This window comes from Gambusia affinis, linkage group LG12 (assembly GCF_019740435.1).
Source record: "Gambusia affinis linkage group LG12, SWU_Gaff_1.0, whole genome shotgun sequence".
In the NCBI taxonomy this organism is placed as follows: domain Eukaryota; kingdom Metazoa; phylum Chordata; class Actinopteri; order Cyprinodontiformes; family Poeciliidae; genus Gambusia; species Gambusia affinis.
Genome location: NC_057879.1, coordinates 4,582,653 through 4,608,184, shown reverse-complemented (window position 1 = coordinate 4,608,184; position 25,532 = coordinate 4,582,653). Strand labels below are relative to the sequence as shown.

General features: G+C 40.8%; 1 protein-coding gene and 1 long non-coding RNA gene across 3 annotated transcripts; one reads left to right on the top strand and one right to left on the bottom strand.

Moving 5' to 3' along the window:
- Positions 1-361: 361 nt before the first annotated feature.
- Positions 362-3,790, bottom strand: LOC122841439. The gene is made up of 2 exons (XR_006372386.1): positions 3,666-3,790; positions 362-1,660 (listed from the first exon to the last, which is right to left on the bottom strand). It is a non-coding gene; the product is annotated as an uncharacterized LOC122841439 (long non-coding RNA).
- LOC122841437 (leucine-rich repeat-containing protein 52) lies at positions 2,850-24,888 on the top strand. Of its 2 annotated transcripts, XR_006372385.1 has the most exons (4): positions 2,850-3,972; positions 15,321-15,572; positions 21,852-21,921; positions 22,579-24,888. XR_006372385.1 is itself a non-coding variant. In XM_044134739.1 (2 exons), exons 1-2 carry the CDS (start codon positions 3,315-3,317, stop codon positions 15,647-15,649), a joined length of 987 nt encoding a protein of 328 aa, XP_043990674.1. In that variant the 5' UTR covers positions 2,850-3,314; the 3' UTR covers positions 15,650-16,486. The 2 variants fall into 2 exon arrangements, 1 of the variants encoding a protein (XP_043990674.1); XM_044134739.1 differs by lacking the exons at positions 21,852-21,921; positions 22,579-24,888 and having other exon boundaries at positions 15,321-16,486.
- Positions 24,889-25,532: the final 644 nt, after the last annotated feature.

Below are 25,532 nucleotides of genomic sequence, written 5' to 3'. Positions count from 1 at the left end.
TTGAACTGCTGAAATCTGCCACACAAATAAACTCGATTGATTGTCTGAATTGGAGCTGCAGCAAGAGGAAAACCTCTGACATCTGGGAATGCTTTCAGATGATCGCTCACAATAAAATTCTTAAATGAAAAATAATTAACCCCTCCGCCTCCCAATTTCTCACCTTTTGGAAATTTCCACTATTATTTGTAGTCTGATCGGCAAAGACATGTCAGTTTTGCATAGCAGAAACAGATTTAATGCTGTTGCCAGACTAAAATTCTGCACGTAGCTAAACATAAAGGGATCAGAGCCAATTAGAAATCCAAGAAAAAGCGAAAGCCCCAACAAGCACTGCGCTCCCAAGACACACGAAACAGGCTTGAAGCATCAAATGTCTTTATTGTCAAATCAGTAAAAGAAAACCCAACACAACCACTCACGTTCAACATACACCAGGATTAGATTGGCTACAAATCATTTTAACAATTCAAATATATGGCAATTAAATGATCGATTCTCCTGTTACTGAACTTGAGTTTGATGAAAACTTTGCGACAACATTGCATTTACTAATTCTTGGGAGTGTGATCCAGCTGAGAGACAAGGCGGTTACAGTTTCACCAGCAAGCGATGAATGAAGCGTTGAGTAATGAACCTTTTTTGCCAAGCAAAGGCTCGGAAAGCTTCATGGCTTCATGAGGCTTCATTTGCTTACTGACGTCAGAGATGTGACCACCGGAACCCAACCAAGCTGAAGGTCGGTGGATTGTTTTCTTCATGTCCAGGCAGGAAGAAAACAGGTGAAGGAGTCTCATTTTATCCTCAACACCTTGTGAGGAGTTAATTGGGTGCCAGGTGTCGTCGATCCTGCAGGGCAGGCTTCATCCTGCTACACACAGCTGGCTAAAAAGTTAAAAGCCTTGTTCCTTCCGAGCAGATGTCTTCTTTAAGGTCTCTACTGTGAAGCAAACAAAACTTTTTATGTCTGCATTTCAGCAGCGCCTGTATTTTTGTCACCTTTCCATAAAGTCCAACGTTGCGCACTGCTTGGCCATCAGTCGGTGCATAATGGATTCTAGTGGAGGCCTCAAGAAAACCCGCCATTTGACCTCAAACGCTGCCGCTTGAAGTAAGTACAATTAACTTTTTAACCTATTTTTAGACAATATTTTGATTATTCTTGATCTTTTTTTTTTTATGGGTAAACGTTTAAGAGCACGTGAAACGTCCGCTGGTTCCGCTTTTTCTTCCACTTCAAAACAGCAGCAAAGCTGAGCGTGAAAACATCCGTCAAGTATCGATCCTAAAACGCAGTTCCTTGGTGCAGACACTAGATGTCCTCCGAGAGCCAGTTTATAAGGGCTTAAACAGCTGTGAGGATTACTTCAGTCCACATGGAGAGCAACCTGACAGAGGCGGTGAATAGACAGAAAACCCAACAGATTTTCTTTTAGTGGATCTCTGAGGGTGGAAGACAAATATGGAGAGAGAGTGTGGTCAGTGTGTGTGTGTGTGTGTGTGGGGGGGGGGGGAGCAGAATGGGGGGAGAAAGGGACTGTTGGTTGCCATTATGGGGTATTTTGTTTAATACGACTCATCAGCAGCAACATCTGTCTTCCTCCTCCTGCTGCTGCTGCTCCTCCTCCATCCTGCTGGGTCTGATTCAGCACTTCAACACCTACACACAGAGCCAAGAATAGATTCAGGACTCACCACAGAGTTAAAAAAAAAAACAAAAAAAACAACAACCCGCCGGTGCCTGAGACCACCAATCGCCTCCTGTCACCTGCTACAGAGAAATCGGAAACAAAGCAGAATAGATCCTTCGGTCGCTCCCTTTACTTGCGCGTTTAGCTTTAAGTGCGTCTCTAATTTGGTGCTAATGTGAAGTTTTAGACAACAGTTTAATGTGATTTGAGCTCCATTTTTATCATCTTTAGGGTAAAAGTCTAAAAGACACAAGCTTGGCCTAACCCACCGTTTTCCACACGCAGAGATCATCAAAACGTCGTTTGAGACTTTGAAAACTCTCAGGCTGCTGTCACACCTGATTTTCTTACGTTTTCAGTTGCTGCCGTTCACTTCCCCACCAACGCATGAATGAACTGTTAATAAAAACAAAATGAAAAATTTAATGAGTATATAATAACTAATTGTTTTTGTTTTTAGTGTTTGCTCTAAGATTCAAACCATATAATTGTGGTGCAATTTGGCATTTTGAAATGGAAACACTCCAATTAAACTAGAATGAGTTTTTTTGTTTTTTTTTGCCGTACAGAATTTTTTTATTTTATTTTGCAAAACTGTAATGGAAAAACTTTTCCTGTCACATTATCAACAATAATGGAGGATGATGGAGAGTCATTTTTATTTACTTATTTTTTTATGGTTTACCATGGAAACAAACTTATTTGTGTGATTTTAATTGTGTTTCTTATTTAATGCAAATGCCACAATTGTGAAATATTGGACATTAGTGGAATATTGACAAAGTTTTGCACTTTTTGATGGATGGGGGGCGGGTAGGGGGCGTTTGCCCAGGGCGCCCAGTTTAAGCAGAGTCCGCCCCTGGTTGTGGAACGTTCCTGTCATCTTTTTCCTCCGACACATATTAACTGAGCTGATTATAATTACTGAAACCCACCTGCGCCACGCAGACCCACAGCGGAAACATTCCAGGTGACCTTTACCACCAAATGCCAAACGTGCAGGGCTTGTACTTCCTCCATGCGTGAGACTGGCCCTGCGTTCCCTCCGGTACCCAGACCCCTGCGCTCGTGCTCCAGCTCGCTCCAACGCGTGAGCTCACTACATCCCACCCCCCCTCCCCCCTTCATCCTCCTCTTCCTCCTCCTCCTCCTCTACCCACCGCGCAGTTGGATTCAGTTACAGTGAGCGCCAGGATGGCAACATAAAAAAAAAAATCTAACGGAACAACTGAGACGGGAGAACGCTGTGAGGTTTTTACGACGTGCGAATAGCAAGCCATAGAAATAACCTCGACAGGAAAAAAAAAAAAAAAAAAGAGAGAGAAGAAAATCAAGATGCCAGGCAGCGCGAGAGGCATCCGGGGGTCAAGTTCACGCGGCAGCGGATGCGCGCGGGCTCCAGGAGCAGCTGGCCGGATGAAGTGAGACTCGGCGCGCAGCGGCAGCAGCGTGCCACGGGACGGCCACGCATTTCGGATCGGACCTCGGTGGGAATCATTTCTGGGGACAAAACAACTCGGCCACCTTCTCTCCCCCTCACCCCCCCTCCCACGGCACATCAATGAGGAATGTGACTGTGTCTGTCTCTGTCCAGACGGGCTTGATGAAGCCCTCGGCGGTGTCATGCGTCTTGCCCCGCAGCCAACAAGCGCGCAACCCCTGCGGCTCGTAGTGTTCCTCGCGCTCCTCCTGGGCGCCGGGGTCGTGCCGTCCCCGGTGATCTCCGCCGGCTGCCCGGACAGGTGCGTGTGCGACGACCAGCTGGTGGTCCAGTGCGCAGGGCAGCACCTGGTCGCCTTCCCGGTCGACCTGCCGCTGGCCACGCGGCAGCTCATCATCTCCAACAACCGTATCGCGGAGCTGCCGCCGCTGGCGCTCAACTACCTGTCCGACCTGGTCTACCTGGACTGCAGCAACAACTCCCTGACCGAGGTGTCCGAGTCCACCTTCGGGAACCTGCGCAAGCTGGCCTACCTGGACCTCTCCTTCAACACCTTGCGCCGGATCGAGGACCGGACGTTCGGGCCCCTGGCCAGCCTGGTGATGCTGAGGATGACGGACAACCCGGGGCTCTCCGACATCCACCCGGACGCCTTTTCGGAGAACGAGGCGCTGCAGGTGCTCGACGTTAGCCGGAACAACCTGACGGCGCTCAACATCACGTCGCTGCTTGCGCTGGCCGCCCTGCGCTCAGTGGGGCTCGGCGGGAACCCGTGGAGCTGCCAGTGCGACAACGAGGACCTCTGCCTGTGGGTCCACCTGGAGACCTTCAAGTTCCAAGGTCCTGTCGGCTCTCTTTCACTTTCACCCCGGTGTCACGTGAGGAAGCGGCTTAGTTCAGGGAGCGGGTGCCGTACGCTCCAGTTGGAGCTAATTAGAAAGCCGGGTTACGTAATGGACTGGCCGTTTACTGGCGGCTGTTAGCAGGAAGCAACTTCTGTCAAAATTAAAAAATTATTAGACCGTAGAAAAATACTGAGTTATCACCCTGGATGAATTCTGAATTCAACCCGAAGTGCGTGTTTTGATTGGTACATAATCAGGGCCGCTTATACAAGGATTTGGGGTTTGGAAACCGTTTTGTTGCCCCATCTATAAAAAAAAGTTATTTTGCTAATTCAATTTACAGTAGATGAATAGGTTGTCCTATACATAATTAGGTATGAACTTATGATGGTAGGTTTAATAAGCTACCATCCAACATGGACCAGTTGCTCCATGTTGTTTCCAAAAATCAGACAAAAACTACTGTATATCTTTGTCATTTTCAAATACCTGATTGGCCTATGATTCTTATATTAAGTACAATGTCTGCAAAACACACTTTCATCCAAAATAAATAAAATAAATAAATAAATAAAAATCTATCCTCTCCTGCCTCAGTGCAAAATACCCCTTGAATTGTTCATGTTTTGTCAGATCACAGCCACAAACTTCAATGTATTTAAGTTAGAATTTGTGACACAAACTGAGATCTGTTTTTAACTTTAGTCTGATACCCCAAAATAAAAACCTGTGCAACCAACTGCGTTTACAAGTCAGCTAAGGACATATGTGTTTTAATCTGGTGCAATGTTTACATGGAAGTTCATTTGTGGCTCTTGGCAGCATGGCCGGATTTAGAATGACGTGGGCCTCAGTTTTGGTGCCCCGATCCACTGCTAGTCCTATACATCAGTGGGTCTGAACTGATACATGGTAGGTTCACTAGTTATGCTGCTTCTAAAATAAAATACTATAACTTCATGATCTTCTTTATCCCATGTTGTTGTTGTTTTTTTTTTGTTTGTTTTTTTTTACATATCACGTATGCAAGTAAACAAACAAAAGAAATTTTCAATCGTAATTTTTTTTTAAACTTTAAACTCCACCTGATCGCTCCCAAATTTGATTTCCTTTTCCAGAAAAAAAAAAAATCCTACATCCTACACTTCCCATCTGAACAGCACTAGGGGTGTATTTGTGGATTTATGTGGATGAAAACATTACTGAAACTGATCCCATGTTGTTTTTTTTAGGCAATATTATGAAAATATTTGTTCATGTGAAGTCATGAGACAAAATCATGTGCAGATAAACTTCATTTACTAAGACATAAACTCTTTAGGCAATTGTTGCGGTGCCTTTCATTTAGCGGAATCAGAGTTGTCTAAATGAAAATGCGCACCCCACTTTTCAAGTTTTTTTTTGTAAAAAAGAAAAAATTTGATTTGATAATTTTCCCCTCCACTTCACAACTTTGAGCTCATGTGTTGCATAAAAAGGCGCAAAAACAGATTTAGTTTTGTGACTGCAGCATCACAAAACGTGGAAAAGTTGAAGAACAAATGAAACCCAAGACAAGTACAAATAAGGATGTGATGTCAGTGAGGGCTATGTTGTATATTTTTTAAACGTCATCATTAGCTTAACATTATTTAAGTTTTGACATCAATTTGTCTTTATTAAGGCATATCTAAAATTATTAAGACTAATTAAAAAGGACTTTAATGTGGAAAGGTTATGGCATTATCATAATGTGTTTTTTTTTTTTTGTTTTCAGTCCAAACATATTATTGGAAAGTTGAGTGGAAGGAAAATGTGATTTAAAAAAAAACGGGGGAAGCAACAGGGATAACCGCATCCTGTAAAGGATTGTGAGTCAAAACCAGTTGACGATTTTGGCAGCAGGCTTCCTGAACAGTTCAGTATAACCGTGTCACTCCGCACTGATGCAGTAATTCATGAAATAATAAGCTCCAACCAAGCATATTTCTATATTTTTACTGGTCATACACAAATTTCTTGCTTAAATGTAGTTGTTTGTTTTTTGTTTTTTTTTATTTAATTCTTATCCGTATGTCATTGTTGTTGAAATGAAATGCCTCAATAATATTCATACCAAGTCAGTGTCGGTATCTAATCAATACTTGCGTGGTAAAAATCAATATGTTGGTTTTAGATTCCGTCTTAAGATCTTATTTTTATAATTACCCACAGGGAGGCTTACAGTTTTCTCTCCTCCTTTAAAAGGAACCTCAGAGGAGAACTGACCACTCCTGTCATGTACATGCAGAAGCCGCGCTGCACAATTTCCTTCGCCTCACATCACCCGGGCAACATCTGCAGCAGTAGCATGACTTATTATTTCACACAAGTAAATGGCCAATAGCCTGCAGGACTGCTGCTGTTTTTATAATCACAGTGAAAAGCTTTGGGTTAAACACACATAGCAAAAATAATTTAAAAACCAAAAAAAAGCTGCAGAAGTCCCAAAAGTTATTTATCTGCCGAATGTTTGAGTTAGCATGCTAATTATTAACCATCACAGAAGCAAATGAAACAACATTTCAACTCAGATTAGGATGGAAATGTTGCACTTTGACAGCCTAACAGACTTCTGGAAAAGTGTCAATAGACTGCAAGGCCAAGGAGCACATTAAAAATAATTTGATAAAAAATAAACAAAACAAAACAAAAATCACCAGAAACATTTTAAAGATGATGTTCTGCAGACTGTTCAGGTAGTGAGTAGACAGTGAACTCCTGAGATCAGAGGTATTCTGGTAGATGCTATTAAATTAAAATAAATTAAATTGTAGTTGATGGTTGGGAATAGTAAAAGAAATATGACCAACAAAACAGAAAGCAAGTGACCCCCAAAAATTTGGAAATTCTTTTTTTTCCCCTTTATGTATTATGATCTGCTCTCTCACCCTTCGGTTCCGTGACGTAAAATGACGGCAGAAACGTTTGACCGCTGTGAGCAGGGCCGGATTTAGAAAAATAAGGGCCCCTGGGCTGGAGGGAGTTTTGGTGCCCCTATCCCAGAGAACAGGGAAAAAAAAAATCCCTTATGCAAATCACAGAACATTAATAAGCAGTCATACAAATCTGAGTTTGAATTAGATGCATGGTCGGTACTGTTTGTGAAACATCAGGCATAGTATATATAAAAGAAATAATAATAATTTTTGGGCGCCGCCTAAACTTGGTGCTCTGGGCTACTGCCCCTGTAAGCCTTTTCTAAAGTCTGGCTCAGACTGTTGGACCGTTAAATGATGAAAAAGAAAACAGAAAAATGGCGTCTCCCGATTCTCTTTTAGCCACTTCAGCTCGTCCAGCTGCGGTTTTGACAGGAAACACGACGGTCTTATTATCCAGAAGCGACGAATCGATCCCTTTTCCACTCGGCTGCTGGGACTCGATGCTGCCGGTGTGATTAACAAATCATGGTCTCTCCCATCAAATATTGATCCGCCCTGTTATTTCCCTGCCAACTTGAAAAATCGCTTTCGATACTCTGAGTAAATCCTAAACTTTGATTTATGATGCCGTTGGTTCGGCGTGGACATGTCACTATGCAAAAGGCCAGCTGCTATTTATAGCGCCTCTTACTGAGCAAGAAGCCAGTGGTAATTTTAACACCATGGCTGTAATACAATTTCCACGCTCTCTAAACCACCCCCACTCCCCATACCACTCCGAGCCCCTGCTCCTCACTCGCCGTGTGGCGAACCGCACTGCGAACACAGCCACTGCCGGAGATGTCCCAGTTTTCCCGCCGCTCGTCACCGTTTGTCTCGCCTAATTTGGATTGCGGCCTCTTCCGGTGACAGCTGCCAGGAAAGGAGAAGGCAAACTCTCAGACACGCGCATCCTTTGGTCCTGCACGCAAAATCTGTCTGTCTTTCTTTTTTTTCTCCCAAGAAATGAAAAATAAAGACTTAAAACATCCAGCTGCCCTTAAACCCTCCAACTCCATGTTCTGAATTATGGATTCAGGCACACATGATGTGATGGAGCTTTTTTTTTTTAAAAACCAGAAGGTCCATCTCATGTTGTAGATAAATCAGCGTTTTTCTCCACACTGCATGTCAGTCGATGACAGAAATACTTTTTCTGTGGGTTAACAATGCCAAAATATTAGTTTTGTTGTTGACTGAAGTTATTTTAAAAAAAAAAATAGGACATCACATATTAATTAATACTTAAGATTATAGCCAAGTGACTAATGTCAATCTCTTGTCTCATTGGCTGATTTATGATTCTTAATAAGAAAAAACAGCTGCAAAAATACTAAAAAAGCTGAAAATAACACTAAAAGAACCAAACCTCTTCTTAAAGTAGATAAATGGTTTTCTTTTTAGGCTATAGTGTGTCAATCATTTTAATTAAAGTTGAAAAGAGTTAGCATAAAATCAATCAATCAAACTTTATTTGTATAGCACATTTCAGCAGCAAGGCATTTCAAAGTGCTTTACATCAAATCAAACACAAAAACACAATTCAAAATAAAATCAACAATAAAAACACAACATCAAGTCAGGTTTCGTCAATAAATTTGCAATTGATTACGTTTCAAATACAACTCTAAACAAGTGGGTTTTTAGTTGAGATTTAAAGGAAGTCAGTGTTTCAGCTGTTTTACAGTTTTCTGGAAGTTTGTTCCAGATTTGTGGTGCATAGATGCTAAGTGCCGCTTCTCCTCGTTTGGTTCTGGTTCTGGGGATGCAGAGCAGACCAGAACCAGAAGACCTGAGAGTTCTGGAAGGTTGATACAACAGCAGCAAATCTTTAATGTATTGTGGTGCTAAACCATTCAGTGATTTATAAACTAACAACAGTATTTTAAAGTCTATTCTTTGAGCTACAGGGAGCCAGTGGAGGGACTTTAAAACTGGTGTTATGTGCTCTATCTTCCTGGTTTTAGTGAGAACACGAGCAGCAGCATTCTGGATCAGCTGCAGCTGTTTGATTGATTTGTTGGACAGACCTGTGAAGACGCTGTTGCAATAATCAATGAAGATGAACGCATGGATGAGTTTCTCTAGATCTGGCTGAGACATTAGTCCTTTAATCCTGGAAATGTTCTTCAGGTGATAGAAGGCCATCTTTGTGACTGTCTTTACGTGGCTCTGAATATTCAGGTCAGAGTCCATCACTACTCCCAGGTTTCGGACTGATTGCTGATTTTTAGTTGTAATAACTGAAGCTGTGCACTGACTCTAGATCTATAACTCTAGATCTATAACTCTAGATCTATAACTCTAGATCTATAGCTCTAGATCTATAGCTCTAGATATATAGCTCTAGATCGTTCCTCTTTAGGTCCAAAAATAACTTCAGTTTTGTTTTTGTTCAGCTGGAGAAAGTTTTGGCACATCCACACATTTATCTGTTCTAAGCATCTGTTCAGTGATTAGATGGGGTCAAAGGTCACCTGATGACATTGTAATGTAGAGCTGTGTGTCATCTTTATAGTTATGGTAGCTAATATTATTTCCTGTTATAACCTGAGCTAGTGGGAGCATATAGATATTGAATAAGAGGGGTCCTAGGATTGAACCTTGGGGTACCCCACATGTGACCTTTGACCTCTTTGATGAGAAGTTTCTAACTGAAACAAAGAAATCCCTGTTCTTTATGTAAGATTCAAACCAGTTAAACACTGGACCGGAGAGTCCAGTGTTTAACCCCAACAATGGGGTTTGGTACAGGTAAGCTACGCTAAGCTAATGTGGATATTTGTGTGACTGGCAAAATTAGCTTGACCTCTAAGCCACCATAACAAATAAATCCACTGTATAGTTTTCACATGCTAAACAGATTCATGTTTTGTTTGGGAAAATAAATAGCTTTGTTTATTATTATTATTATTATTATTTATTAATATCTTGGTTAAGTGATGTTTCACTGTCTGACGCCAACCAAAGTTTACACATTCTTCTCAAAATGGGGTCTTTATGAGACTGCTGCATTTTATTTCTAATGTTACACTGAATATAAGTTCAGAGTTTTGGGTCATTTTTCTCAGCACTGGCTTAAAAGGCGAGCCATCCAGCAACATTTTCTACGCTACAGAAAAGTAATAGTTAGGGATGCACTGACATGAAAATCGGTTCTGCTGTCTGTTAGGACAATATGTACTGATTATATTACTTTATAAAAAAGAAGAAAAAAACCCCAAACAAACAACATGGGACGGTGGTAGACGGGTGCCTGAGGCCGCAGCCTTGGGAGGCGCTACCCTTTCGTTAGCTGAAAATAACACCAGGCTAGACGAACGGGGAAAAAATATCACATTATTTAGTGTTCCTGCCTGGGTCCCCCTTAAAGGGAAAGAAGAACCTAGAGACGCCCCTGGTCGTCTGGATCTCACCTGGTTTAGGACGAGAGAGTGCTTGTCTCCTTCAGTTCAGAAAATCAACAACACCAAACAAGAGAGAGAGAGAGAGAGAGAGAACAAAAGCCTCAGGAAAGGAACCAACAGATTCTCGTCTGTCTCGCCTTCCTGGCTACATTAGCACTCTGTCGGTTGTTATATAAGGGAAGCGTCTCGAAGTGGAGCAGAGTGTGAAGAGGAAAGAAGAGAGGGAAAGCCCTCTTCTTTGATGGCAGTCCCCGTTGGGGTTCCAGGAGGATGAGGAGGGTTTAGGTGGGTGAGACAGTAAGGGTTTTCCTTCCCGCCTGTGAGACACGCGGAGAGTAGATGTGCAAACATGAGCCGACTGTGTGAGGATGGAGGAAGGAGGAAGCTCGGCTCTCGGCCTGCGACACGTACAGAGATGATGGGATGCAGGGAGGGCGGGATGCGTGTGCATGGGTATGGAAGGAGAGTGGGCTCTTATGAAGCCGGAGATTCTAACAGCATATCGTATGAAGAGAGATCAGCAGCAGCAGCAGCAGCAGCCTCTGAGAGGATCAGAGCATGCTTTGAATTGAAAGCTTTGCACATCTGAGCAAAGCAGCCCCCGATACGCTAATTTCCAGAAACTCGAGTCATGGAAGTGCTTCTCCGAGGAGAGCTACAGAAATTTAGATGTTAAATTCTTAAAATATTCAGAAAGGTCAATTTGTCTTTTTCCTTTAGAGGTGAGCTGTCAAGTAATTTCATTAAAGATATATATATAAAAAAAGAGCTGTAAGAAACACTGCCTTCTGACTTGAGTTAGTTTTTATTTATTATAAGCGGTAAGGAAATTGGAGCAGAAGTTTAATTCCCAGCTACACCACTCCGGATATATTTTTTATACGTTTATTTCACATTGTCCGGGGGATTCCAGCCTGAAACGCTGTTATATGTATGCCACGCCATACATATAAGGGGTGATAACGTTCACTTTGACCTCATCAAAAATCAAAGATATCTCAAGATCTCATCACATTGAGCCACAGTATTAAATTATGTATCCAAGATATTTTTTGGCTAGCTGAAAGTTGTACATGTCTTGTTTTCGCTTATTAACTCTTCCAGTTCTACTCCTGAAAAAACACCTGTGGGTGAGAGCTAGCAAGCTAACTCTTATAATAAGTACAACTGTAGAGCTGTAGGTAGATCTGCAGAGCTACCTACAGCTAGAGCTAGAGCATTATAAGTTATTAGAAACTTATAACGTTTCTAATAAGTTCAACCGAATAGTTTAGTCCCTGTATTTTATTGCTAGTTAACTAGCGAGCTTTTCAATTGAACAAGTACAGTTTTTATTTTGTTTGTGCTTTAAATCTTATACATGTATATTGTTGGTAGAGTTTTAAATGAGTCTATTACTTCATTCATCTAGTCTTCAGTTGTTTGTCTTTCTTCTGGTCCCAATTTTCCAGACACCACAATTGTTTTTTGTTTTCAATTTCTAACCAAGAGTTTCCAATTTCTTCAACAACTTAACTGACATTTTAACTTAAAACAGTGTCAAAGTTACTTTGAAAAATTGCGAACCTTGACCTTAATGGAGGCAAGTGAAGTCTGTAGTACTTTAGAAGTTGTTCTGGGCTCTTTGGTGACTTTCTGACTGAGTTGTTGATGTGTTCTTGGAGTAATTATAGTAGGATGGCCTCTCTATGAATATACAAAACCGTTTCATGTTATCTTAGTTACGAATTGAGCTGTAACACCAATTAAACAAGGGTGCCCTGTTCTTAAAATCCAATATGGCTGCCACATGGAGTAAGCCGAAGTAAGGACTTATTTATTTGAACATGTCATTAAATTAGTCACACAGATGGTACGTACAACACATGTTGCTTCAATGTTTTAATGTGCACAGGATTCTGATAATGTCCAATTATTAGCTTATGATGCTAACAGTGGATCGGCTGATGACTGCTGGTGGAGGAGCAGCTCGTATAATGAGCTCAGCAGATGTGCAGTTCTGCCAGGTGTTTGCTAATTGCTGCTGGCTAGTCTGAAGGAGCTGAGTGGGGACATCACAAGGGAAGGCTGCTCTGTGACGGGGAAGAGTAGAAACTTGGAACCTGCAGCTCTGAGGAGGATCTTTCTCTAGAAGGCGTGGCTACGTCCACCCAGGCTTTTTACACAGCTGCATGGTTGCCATGGGAGATTAAAGGATTTTCTCAAACATGCATGAAAGAATAAAGGCAACACTCCAGGTATGTTTTTGGTGAGGGAATAACATTATAACATAATGTAAAGCTAAAAAAAGAGTTGATTTTACTGTGATTTTACTACAAAAAGGCTACATGGACTGGTTTGATGACAGAAGTTCCTCTTCAACCTGATCAATTAAGACAAAGTCTTAAAGATGAGAAGTGAATGAGATCATAAAATGTCCTTAGGAAGGTTTGCAATGAGATGCACGACCGTCTCCTGCAAACAGTTAATTAGAGAGGGAATATTAATAAGCTATTTACGTAAGCGAGGCTGTGCAGTACGAGACATAGTTACTGTCATCCGTCTCACTTTGAAAGATTTCTTCGCGTCAAGTGGGTTGAAGCAGCAGATCTTCATTGAAGTCCAAAACCACTTCTTCTTCTTCTCTGGCTAAGTGATGGTGTGTATTCTGGGCTGTTGGTGCAGAGTGACGGTAACGCTGTTTCCCACTGCAGAGGATTTCAAAGCTTTTGATCCCTCACAACACAAAAGCCTTTGAAAAAACAACGTGCCAATTACAAGCAGTGTTTGTAGCAGCGTTGCAGTTCTGTCTCGCTTTAGCAAAAAAATTAATAAATAAAAAAAAAAAAAACGAAAAAGAAACCAAGACGGCACTCCCATCAGCTGTTGAAGTGTCGCATCCATCATGCTCTGTGTTGGATTTCGACTGAAATCCAATACAAGAGAACTGTACTTCCATCAAGTTCTCTTGAAAAGAGGAAAGTCAACAATTTGTTGGGATTTGCGGATCTCAGAGGGTCTTAGTTGGAGTCCCACCTAAAGCCTGGTGATGAGAAACATTGTTATCTGAGGTCTCAGGCAGACACAAAGACCCCACTCCCTCTCTAATCCTGTGTGGGGAAAAGGAGTTTGCATAATTTATTTTGTGTGTGTGTGTGAGACATTTTAAATGCTGCATTAACTTAAAACTGTGGAACACAGAAAACCCCTACAGCCTCGCAGTGTTTTGATAAAGAAGGCACCAGAATTTTAATACTTGAGCAGATTTCTGTATTTTAAATTTTTTTTTCAGCTCTGTTTACCAATATTAACTTGCTCAAAGATTCTTTAAAATGTTTGTATGTGTCAGAAGCAAAGTGTGTTTTGATTGTGGAGAGGATAAAATCACTGGCAACATGAGCAACCACATGATGTCCAAATGGAAACGCGGCCAAACAACCAGTTTTACTCTGAGACAGTGAGAGGAAGAATTCAGTGATTTTTGGTTGTGACTCCCGTTGGTGTGTTCGGGAAAACAGACGGCATTCCTCTCTCAGCCCCAGACGGGCCGTCTTCAGACCAGGCTAACGTCAGGGATGATATGAGACTCAGCTTGAGTAAATTATCCTGGGCCCATAGCTCCTGATTCAAGCAACAAAAACAGAGCATGTGTGCAGTAAATTAAATTGGGAAATATCTGACAAAAGTCATGAGGTCTAACCTGGCTGAGACTAATCCTTATTAAAATCGTAATTTTTGCTCTGCTTGGTGCTAGTAGATAACTAAAACGACAAAGTCTTAGAGATGTGTGACACTCCATATTTTGGCATCGATCCGATACACACATTCAGTATCGCTGATACAGATTCCAATACCTATACTTTTTATTTTAAATGTTGACAAATCTTCACATTTCTGACCTTTATGTGTTTTTATTGTTTTTCTCTGAGATATTTTGTGTCAACCTACAACAGAATTTGGACAAAATGTATATGTGCGAAATACTTTAATAATATAAACGGAAACAATAGAAAACCTAAACAAATATGCATACAGTTTTTTCCATAAAGTACAAAAAAAGACGATTTAAGAGCAAATTGCATCAAAATCTTCTGTGAGGCGCAGGCTACAATACAAAAATAAAATAAAGTTTCAAGTGTTCAATTTTACCACCTCAGTATCAAACCGTTGCTTATATCAACTTGGTATTGATAGCAACATTTTTGGATCAGTCCGTTCACCCTCATTTCATGTCCTGACAACGTTCTCTTGCAGAAAACGATACATTTACTCCAGTTGGTTTCAGAACCGCTTTGGCGTCAGGGGTCAACCTCTGGGTCAAGCGGGGAAAATGAAGTGCCTTGTTTACATTTGATGGTAAGATGAAGGGGAAGATTGATGGATAGACCTAGCTAGGCGATGCTCAAGTCTGTTCCAGTAATGAAAAAACAGAAATAAAAATTAAAGGCCTGGGCTAGTTATCGATCTAGCTTGTTAGCTAGGCCTGGCCTAGCTTGGCTATGGCCTGTAAGTTGGTAAAACTGGCCATGGCCTAGCTAGCTAGTTTGGCAGCTAGCTAGCAATGCTGTTCCATTAAAGAAAAAACAGAAATAAAAATGAAAGGCCTAGCTAGCTAGTTATCCATCTAGCTTGTTAGCTAAGCCTGGCCATGGCTATGGCCTACCGTAGTTAGCTAGCAATGCTGTTCCAGTTAAGTAAACAAAAACAACAACTAAAAAAAACAACTAAAAGTGAAGCTCTTAAATGGAAGTTTGTGGTTGTAATAGGACTAAAACTTAAAAAAAGTTGAATACCTTTGCCAGGCAATTTATTTTGTAAAACAATATAGGCTATGTAACATTTCTGGACAACTGGCATTCATCTGGTATTATTTGGCAAGTTTTATAATTACTGAAGAAAAGCTGAGCAGTTATTTAGTGTCCACTGCTTTCTATCACCTGAAGATGCCAATAGGCCACATAGTCTCATGAATAATCTTCATCTCTTCTTGTCTGCGTGCGTGTGTGTGTGTGTGACAGATGAGGGCCAGACAGTGTGTGGTTCGCCGGCTGACATGCAAGGTCGCCGTCTGAGTGAGGTGGGCATCCAGCTGCGGACGTTATGTCACCAGACACTGGACTCCTGGGACTACCTTTTCTTCGTTGTCATCGGCTTCGTCATCTTCGCCGCCGGGACGGTGTCGGCGTGGCTGATGGGCGTCGTCATGGTGCTGTACGAGCGCTACATCAAGAAGAAGGACGATCAGCTCGAACTGGAGAACGAGGAGGAAGGTATTGAGACGGTTGGTGCATTCAGAGGCAGAACAGAGCGGGGCAACAGGAGCTTAAAAACTTCACATACTGTTTGAAAGAGTCCGTTCGCCATGGATTCCCGCAGTGCCTCCTGTAACACGCCTCTACAGCTGTCTGTGAAGTCTGACATTAAATCAAATCTGAATCTAGGCTTGCGAACAGAAAATGGATTGTGGAATGTCTTTCTGATCATTTGTAGGGCGCTTTCCCGGGATGAAACAGTTTTGTTTTTTTTTGTCTCCATTCTGGAGGTCCCCATAGCTGGGTGATACATAAACCATATATGCAAATGTATGAATCTGTATGTTGTATAATTCTGTGTTGTGTTTGAGTGGGAATTGGATTTGTTGAGCAGAAAGGAAGTGTGAGTTGGTAAAACTGGTATTAATCGACCAGTTTGGTGTTTCTTTAAGGCATCCACACTCAGCTTATTTTATATTTCAGACTTTTGGCCTCTAAAGTCTCCTGAACTAGTTTTACATTACTGTTTTTTATGACGCTAAGCGTTTTTGCATCTTCAATGTAAAGCACTTCTGTTTCCAAAAGGCACAGTCTGCCTTGAAGGGACTGTATAACGGGATAGTTCAGGATGTTTGGAATGAGTTTAGGCTGAAACGTTATCAGTAATTAATTTCTTTGTGTCTTCATTTCACATCAATCCAGCTTAGCTGGTTGTGTCGTTAGCTAGTTGATGCTACCAACAATTCAGAAAAGGCCCGAGGCTGAAACAGACTTTTACAAACCATAAACAACTCCAATTTCCAAACGTCATATCAGTTTATGAACAAATTTCTGCTTTACACCGTGTTCCAAATTATTATGCAAATTGGATTTAAATGTCATAAAGATTAAACTTTTTGTTGTGCTATTAAATTTATAGATGATATTGTGTGTCAGGGCTCTTTGAATCACTATAATTAATTTCAGAGAGCTGGTTGATTAGTTTGTCTGGTGAGCTCAATTAAAGGAAATCTTCTTAAGAAGGATGTTCCACATTATTAAGCAGGCCACAAGTTTCAATTAATATGGGAAAGAGAAAGAATCTCTGCTGACGAAAATCATCAGATAGTTTAGTGCCGTATGACAAGATATGAAAACATTAGATATTTAATGAAAACTGAAGCGTTGTTGTACTGTGAAGAGATTTGTGGCTGATTCAGAACAAAGATGGTTTGTACAGATAAAGGCATCATGAAGAAGGTTCTGTTGGACTAATTCATTGGATTTAGAGAGCAGCTGTTAAAATGCCTTTAAAAAGCAGCAAACAGTTATTTGAAGCTGCTGGAGCCTCTGGAACCTCAAGGTGGAGGATCCTCCAGAGGCTTGTTGTGTATTATTGGGCCCCTAACCAGAGCTCACAAGCAGAACCGGTCTCAGTGGGTCCAGCTGGACATGAAGATTAATTTTCAAACAGACTTGTTCACTGATGACTGCTGTGTAACCCTGGATGGTCCAGATGGATCCAGTAGTGGATTGTTGGTGGACAACCACCACGTCCCAACACGGCTGTGATGTCAGCAAGGAGGTGGTGGAGTCATGCTGTGGGCTGAAATCATGGGGACAGAATCATTGGTCGACCCTTCAGAGTCCATGAAGGTGTGAAAATGACCTGAGCAAATATATGGACTTTCTGACTGATCACTTTGTTTCATGGTTCAAAAAGAAGAGATGAACCTTCAGTAGCAAATTCATCTTCATCATGACAATGAACCATCTCATGCTGCAAGGAATCCCACTGTGTCATTGGCTGCTATGGGCATGAAAGAGGAGAAACTCATGGTGTGGTCACCATCCTCCTCTGACCTCTGACCTCAACCCTATTGAGAACCTTTGGAGTTTCCTCAAGCAGAAGATCTGAGGGTCTAATGCAGTTCATATCAAACAGCAGCTCTGGGAAGATATTCTGACATCCTGCAAAGAAATTCAAGCAGAAACTTTCCACAAACTCACAAGTTCAATGGATCAAGAATTGTGCTGTGATATCAAAGAAGGTTCTATGTTTACATGTAACTCGTCTGTTAAGATGTTTTTGATTGAAACAGCTTTTGATTTTAGTTCATGTGACCACTTAATGCTGCACATTCAAAGAATGACCGTTTGCAGTTCTTTATAATCTATAAAATGTTTAGAAAATCTGCTGTGCAGAATAATTTGGAACAGTGCATTTTGAGTTTTTTATTTTTGAAAGAAATCCTGTTCTCATGGGGAGCTTTGTTCAGTAAAATTAGATTTATACTGTAATAGTTCATGACTTGAAAATTACACTGATCATCATTTGCATTGAGCATCTGAGAAAATCTGAGAAAATATCACTTGCATGATCATTTGGAACATGGTGTAGAAGAAACACAGGAAATGGTGACTAGAGGCAGCGCATCCCTGATTATCTTCCTGTATGAAACGCGATGAGAATAGATCAACAAAGTGTTTGAGGTCAGATTAACAGTCAGAAAGGAAAGAAAGGCATTAAGTCATAAACCCACTTTATGGCATAATGCCAGTCATAAAGTGGCACTTAGTCAAGCCGCTTTATTATGCTGTATAATATTGTGTTACTATCTACCATTTTCACCCTTACAGAAAAATCCCATGAAAATCACATGTGATCACATGTGGATCACATGTGATTCACACATTTCCACATGTGATCACATGTGAATTTCACATGTGAATCACATGTGATTTTACCACGAAACGTTCCAAAATCACACGTATTCATGTGCTTTCACATGTGATTCACATCATTCACATGTCAAATTTGTGTGAACCACATGTGATCACATGTGATTTTCATGGGATTTTTTTGTAAGGGCATAGCTTTACCTTCAAGTGTTAAATCACAGTTATGTTTTGTAATTGTTTTAAACAGTAAAAATCCAGTATGAAACTAGGGAGCAGTGCTACCTAGTCCCATTGTCTTCTTCTCTAACTTTGTGTATAAAAAAACCCAAACATTATGGTTTTAATCATCTTTAATTAATAAACACTTACATAATTCCTTTTATGTAAAAATTGCCATTTGAAACTAATGACATTTGAGAAGGAAGATTGTTAGTGACGCACCGCCTCCAACCCTCATATCTGCTGACATAGTCACAGGTTTTTCTGTAAATATCCATCCATTCAAACCTGAAAATGGTGTAAAAGGTTATAAGATCAATTTCGGGTAAACATGACAATTTTGAGATTGGAGTTTAGGATTATGTGGCCGTGGCCTCCTCTCAGATTTAGCCGTACAGCTTCGAAATCTGGCCCAACAAATCTGGATTTTAATCCGCTGGAGACCTCGAGACGTACTGAGTCTGTACTGCAGGTAAGACATCAGCTGCTGATAATGTTCTTTTAGAATCTCACTTAAAAAGTCCCGAACGATCACTTTCATTTGATTTGATGTAAAAGCCTGGAAGGTTCTTGGTGATGCATGAAAGACGGGAAGAAAAGCCTAAACTACCAATGAAATCTTTGAATATGGACTTCCGTAGGAGGAACTTTACATACTTCAGTCTCTGCACGTTGTAACTTTTTTACGTAGTCTAAAAGCTATACAAGTAACTGTGATGGGAAGCACTGAAAGGTTTAGTTCCCTCAGAGGTGACACACATGCTAATAACCTAAAATGTTCTGCAAACATGTTTGATACCACGAAATTTACTCTGATTAGCATAATGCGAGTTGTACAGTTTGAATAAAAAGTAAAGGTCTTTTTATATATATATATATATATATATATATATATATATAAATATATATATATATATATATATATATATATATATATATATATATATATATATATATATATATATATATATATATATATATATATATATATATATATATATACTGAAATGTTTGCCTTGCTCATAATTTATTGTTTGCCGACCATCTTGTCCTGGGAGGAATAAGAAAGGAATATTATGAGGTGGCGCCAGGTTTTTTCCAAGTTTCCTTGCCACCGCTGGATTTCTTGTAAATGTAACAAGTAAGATTCTTTTGTTACTGTCATTTGTGCAGGATGTTTCAAGCGGACCAGATGTTGAGTTGAGTCAGCCACGGACAAATTTGTCCGTTCAAATAACGGAACTGAATGACTTTAAATTATTTTTTTAAAGTCAAGTCAGCACATTTTGGTTTTAATTGTTAGCTAGCAAGATGGAAAACCAGCAGAAGTGATGGGAAATCGCTTGTTCTCTGTGAATTACTCTGTCATTTCTCCAATCTCGGATTGTCGCCGCATCGCACTCTCCTAAACATTGTTCCAATTTGTCAAAACGATGTGATGCTTGCTAGCTAGCATTAGCAATTCAAGAAAAATGACGTATTCCTCAGCATTTTTTTACATTCAAACATTAAAGGAACATGTTCACAAATAAATGTTACTCTTGATAAGTCGATTTAGCAAGATGCTATCATCAGTGCAACTGAACGACTCGGTGTTGCTGCTATCATGGTGCCTGGCAGCCATATTGGATCTGAGACTGTGATTGAGTTCCTTTAAATTTCTCACACGATTAATCAATTTATTGATGTTGGGACGGGCCTAGGCCTCGGTGTGTGTTCCGACAATAATCTCAGAGAAATGGAAGATGGACGGATGAATTTGAAGCTAAGAAAGACAATCCACTCTCTGCTGACTGTAAATGACATAAGCAACAGCAAAAAGCAAAATTCTCGTTAAACTCTTCTCTGTGGAGTGAAGCAGCAAACACTTATGCATAAACATTTTCCTGTCAGCTGTAGCCAAACAGTAACGGGTGGGGGTGGGGGGTTTGGGAGGGTTTTCATATGAATGTGGGCGCTGTTGATGGATGATTCAGACGCCGTTTTCTCGCTTGAAAAGCGAACGCAATTCCAGAGGCAGATATTGCTGAGAGCCACGATGGACTCTGTAATATTACAGATACGAAACGATGATATTGACTCAAGCAGGAAAAAGGAAAGGTGGAAGTGAAGGTATTTCGTTCCAACCTCTGCTAAAAACAAATTGAGTCTGTCTAAAAATCGGTTTCTTTTCTTTTCTTTTTTTCTTTTTTGGTTTGTTCTTCCTCCTTTATATAAAGGGGTGATCCTGACTCATCACAGTTTGTATAACTATGCACGTACCAATTTAGGCATAATGGCGTGGCGTGCGTAGCAGGATGTCAAAATGTCAAGCAGAGGTCTGTATGTTGCCGACATGACTGGTGATTAGGAAGGCCTGTGAAAAGCGTAGTCACTGACTTGCTGATTGCCGTCAACGCTTCGGGCATTTACACAGCCTGCTTTTTCCTTTTTTTCCTTTTTTTTTTTAAGTGTTGCATAACATGCATGTCTAAACTAAACTCTCATCTACAGTGGATATAAATAATCTGCACACCACTGTCAAAATGTGAGGTCATTGTGTTGCCAAACAAAGAAGACAGAGACCAAAATATATTAATACAGAACTTGTTCTACTAATAGCCTTACAATCTATACAGCTGTAGTTACAAGCAGACTTTTCAGGAGGTAATTACTATCATTATGCTTTATACGTTCAGTTTTGGGGACAAGGTTGTCCCATACACACACACACACACACACACACACACACGCACGCGTATACAGAAAAAAACTTCAAAACTGCACGCTGGGTCAGTGTGACCTCGCCAGACCGTGGAAAATCCTTGTGGGGTTGAAATGACGGTTAAGGATGTTTTCACACTTGAAGAGTTCAATCAGCGGTTTGTTTGTGTTGATGTGAACGCAGCAATTGCACCAGGATACCGACCAAAACAAAACTGTCGGAAAAGCACCGTCGGATTTTGAGAATACGACATAAACGTTTGGAACCGCACCAAAGAGACCTCCTCCAAACTGACCGCGGACCTCCGCAGTGGTTCATTTACAATGTGAATCCGACACGTCGGTGTCCACTGAAAGGTTGGGTTAAAAGCTGTCCAGGTAGGCTCTGCATTGTGGGACACGGCAAACAAACTGATAAACAAAGGCTGTGCATCTTTCAAGACATCTTCTCAAAATCCGTACAAATACTTTTATGGTAGTTATACCGAAGACGGCACCCAGAAACACACTTATGAGACGATGAAATATTTTGTATCAGCTGGAATATACAACATTCAAACCAAAATAAACTGCATGAGAATGTCTTTAGTCTCTTCATCAATTTCTTCCGTTCTTGGTACTGTTGCTGTGGCTTTCTCCTCTCTCAGCCTCTCCGGCAGATGATGCCTGTGCCCCACACAATATCTAAATTCTCTTGTATCCCTCTACCAACAGGAACCTTCTGACGGTGGCGTTCCTCTGATGCTCTACAAACAAAAAAACAGAAAGTTGGACTTCCCTTGAGGTCAGTCACAGGCACTCTGAATCACGGCCACGATTATCGCACGCTCACATGGACTTTTTCATTTGACAAAATGCATGTCTGTGCTGAACTCCCATACATATAATCGTCAGACATATGAATAAGTGAGGGCGTACTACTGTCTCGATCTGAAAATGTGGTGCCAGAGGCAAGGGTGATACCGCGGGCTGGAGCGAGAACTGGCAGGTGACCTAATTTGTGTGAGCACAGAGATATATGGATGGACAGGGAATGCCCAAATCTGCCCCACATAAAAAAAAAAAAAATGTGATAAGGATTTCTAGAGTGTACAGTATGGAGTACCAGCCCTCATATCATGGGCGTAATACCAATGTGAGTTTACTAACACCCACAGTTTTCATGCAATGTTGCTCAAAAACTGCATTTCTGTGGCGTTGTCGTTGTGCCCTAATCTGAGTGCGCAGTGAGACAGACGTGAGCGCGTAGATCTTTGTAAGCAAAGAACAATTGGTGGCTGTTGTCTTTATAATTCACTTGTTTGCTAATTCACATTCTTACTCCTCACGTATGGAATGCCGAGAAGGCCAAATTTAATTTCATTTATCTTTAATATGCTGGTAACACAAAAGCTAGACGTGTTAGCTTTTCTCTAGCTTTTGTGTTTTGTGTTACGTTCAGGTGGAAGCCCAGAAGGATGGAGAGAACTTCCTGGAGCCGCAGTTTTCTCAGGAGACGTACATCCAGATAACACCAGACCACCGTGACGGACAGGTTTTTTTAAAATCCAATCAGGGTATTCCTCAGAGGAAAAAGAATCAATCACAACCAACAAGTCAAAAATACTCCAGGAAGTGACAAATTACAAAAATAAAATATATAAAAAAAAAAGGTAGGATTTTTGAAAAACACAAGAAAACATGATACACTTTAAGTTTGTAGGCTAATGAGATGTAGTTAAGCAAATAAATATGCTTAATTTATGTGTTTCAGGTAACATTTCTACATTTATTGAGCTACTAGTCTATGATGTGACCCTCCAGGTCGGCTCACATCCCCTACACTTTTGAGAAGCGTGCTGCACCATTGCACACTGGGAATTATTTCAGTCAGGACTGTTTTCACATCCATACTCCAGTGATACTGCAGGACTGTTAGTAACAGTTATATTAAGTGGCTAAACTAAATTTCAGTATTGTGCACTTTTAACTCCCCCTCAATCCTTCCCATATTTAGGCACATGTCTGAATGTGCTTTAACACACAGACCTGAAAGCGTCAGTCCTGCCTCCAGCGTGAATCACCTCTGGATGGAACATTGTGTAAAAGGACTAGCTAGCGCTGGCCAGAAAGCCCACGCTGTAAACATCTAGCTGTGAAGTTTAACACTGATCATCTGTTGCCTTTCTGAACTCAGAAAGAGCGACTTCCATGTTGCTCTGCTAAAGCTAAAGCCGGCAGCTGGTTAGCTAGCAGGAAGAGAAATGAACAGGCTAACTCGATTACTAATTTGAGTAAAGAGCTCTTTTTTTTTTTCAAATTAACCTAAATAAAATCTACTGAACAGGAGTTGTGAAGCTCACTTTGTAACTTTAATCTTCTACTTTATGGTGAAAGGCGCTAACAATAAAAGTTAATCATCGTTATGGTCCCAAACCAGAAAGATTGAGCCGAGAAGTTCAGAGGTCACACTTTTTTTGCCCCCAAATATGTGGATAATAGTGAATAAGTTAACTGAGTGTCGCCTACAGTAATGTGAGAACTACAACGGTCAGTCTCAGTGGAGAAAGCACATTTGCGCCAACGTTACATTTTTCTAGAAAAAACAAGAACATTTCTGAGCTTCAAAATTTAAGTTTACTATAAAAAACTCAGAAATATCTTTGTTTCCCCCCCCAGAAAATTTCTGAGATTACTCTCAAATTTTTCAAAGTTTTTTGGAAGAATTTTCCTCCTCCTGTTGTTTTCTATCTACATTGGCCCTAATACAGTGTCATACAAATATCTGACCGTTCTTTGTTAGTGCTTTTTTTTTCCTTCTTTTAAGTCCAGTGAATACATTGTCATCTGCATAGATTAAACCAATATGTTAACTTCTGACTTAAAAACGTGAGTAAGAAAGTTGCAAACACGAAAAGGATGCCATCCAGAAACCAAAACATGGAAGGCTGGAGGTCGTTGGGGTCAAGCAGAGTGTGAAAAATGGTTGTATTTTCATCCGGGGTCGTGGTTCGAATGCCCTTCGGGACTAAGATGTGCTCATCTGGCATTGTTCACCTCAGCAGCGAGGCTTTGGCTGTGAGCCTGCTCAGAGAACGGAGGAAGAAACACGCAAACGGTGATTGGATCCAGATTTTCTCTGCTTTCTCCGCCAGGATTGAAACGCCCTGTGGTCAGAAAATGGTTAGAGTGGATCTAATTGTCCGACAAATCTATTTGGAAACATGCTCACTCACGCAGACGCTGAAGGAAAATGGGTTGTGTGAGGTGTTGAGGAATTATACACTGAAGTTCTAGAGCCTGGATCCGTCTGTTTCAGTCATTTGGGAGAGATTTCATCATTGATCTGTTCCACTTATAAATGATATAAATGATAGGTTGACTCTCGGCGGGGTCCAACCCCGACACGCAGCTGCACTAAGCTGGAACAGGAACACTCAGGAAAAGCTGCGACAGCTGAGTGTGATGTATCTTTTATGGCTGAAACTTGCAAAAACTATTTGCCTTAAAATGACCTTAAAATCACAGACTTCTATATTCTTTCACACCAATAAACACAAAATCTTAAGTGATTTTGGTCTAATTTCTGGTGCAAGACTCTTAGTAGGCTTGAGCTAAGACAAAATTAACTTCCAGCAAGATATATGTTTGTTTCATGTCAATAACTTAGTAATATTGTTGAAAAAATTAGCCAATTATAGGCAATTATTTCACGCACAATATGGGGAAAATGTCTTGTTCAAAGTCGGTTTCCATGGTGATGCATGTTCGTTATTTCTGGTCCCTCCAGGGTTTAGACTGAATGAGCCTCCAGCTGAAAAGTTGCACTGCATTTCCTTAGTGGTATGGAAGTAAAAGGGGGCCTGAGGACAAATGCACATCATACTTTGTCTTTGTGTTAGTCTGGGAGACAAAACATCATTTAAAAACTCGTCTAGTTTGTGCTTGGAATGTGAAAAAATGTGAAAACATCAAGGATTGTGAATACTTCCGCAATCTTTTTTTTTTTTTTATGGTAATTTCGCTCTGATTCTGCTGAAAATTGAGAACTTCAAACAAAAAGTAATTAGGTTTTTTTTGTGTTTTTTTTTTTTGGGGGGGGGGGGGGGTGTAATTTGTTTGTCTCCGCTCTGGTTGTTCTGAAATCGGAAGCAGTGATTCATCATAAATTACTGAAGATCCGGTGCCCGTCTGGCAAACGCCATATGTTTTTGAAACAAACGCAACAGAAAAACGAGTTCTGAATGATTGCTTTTAGTCGGCGGAGTGACGGATGACGCTTCCATTGTAACAGATCTGCTAACAGCCTCAGAGGCCTGCCATGTCTGTATCCTTCCCCGGCAATAAAAAGGTCATTTCAGAGGAGATGCCCCGTCCTTTCATCACAGCGCCTGGAGAAGCGCGCGCGCGTTTCTC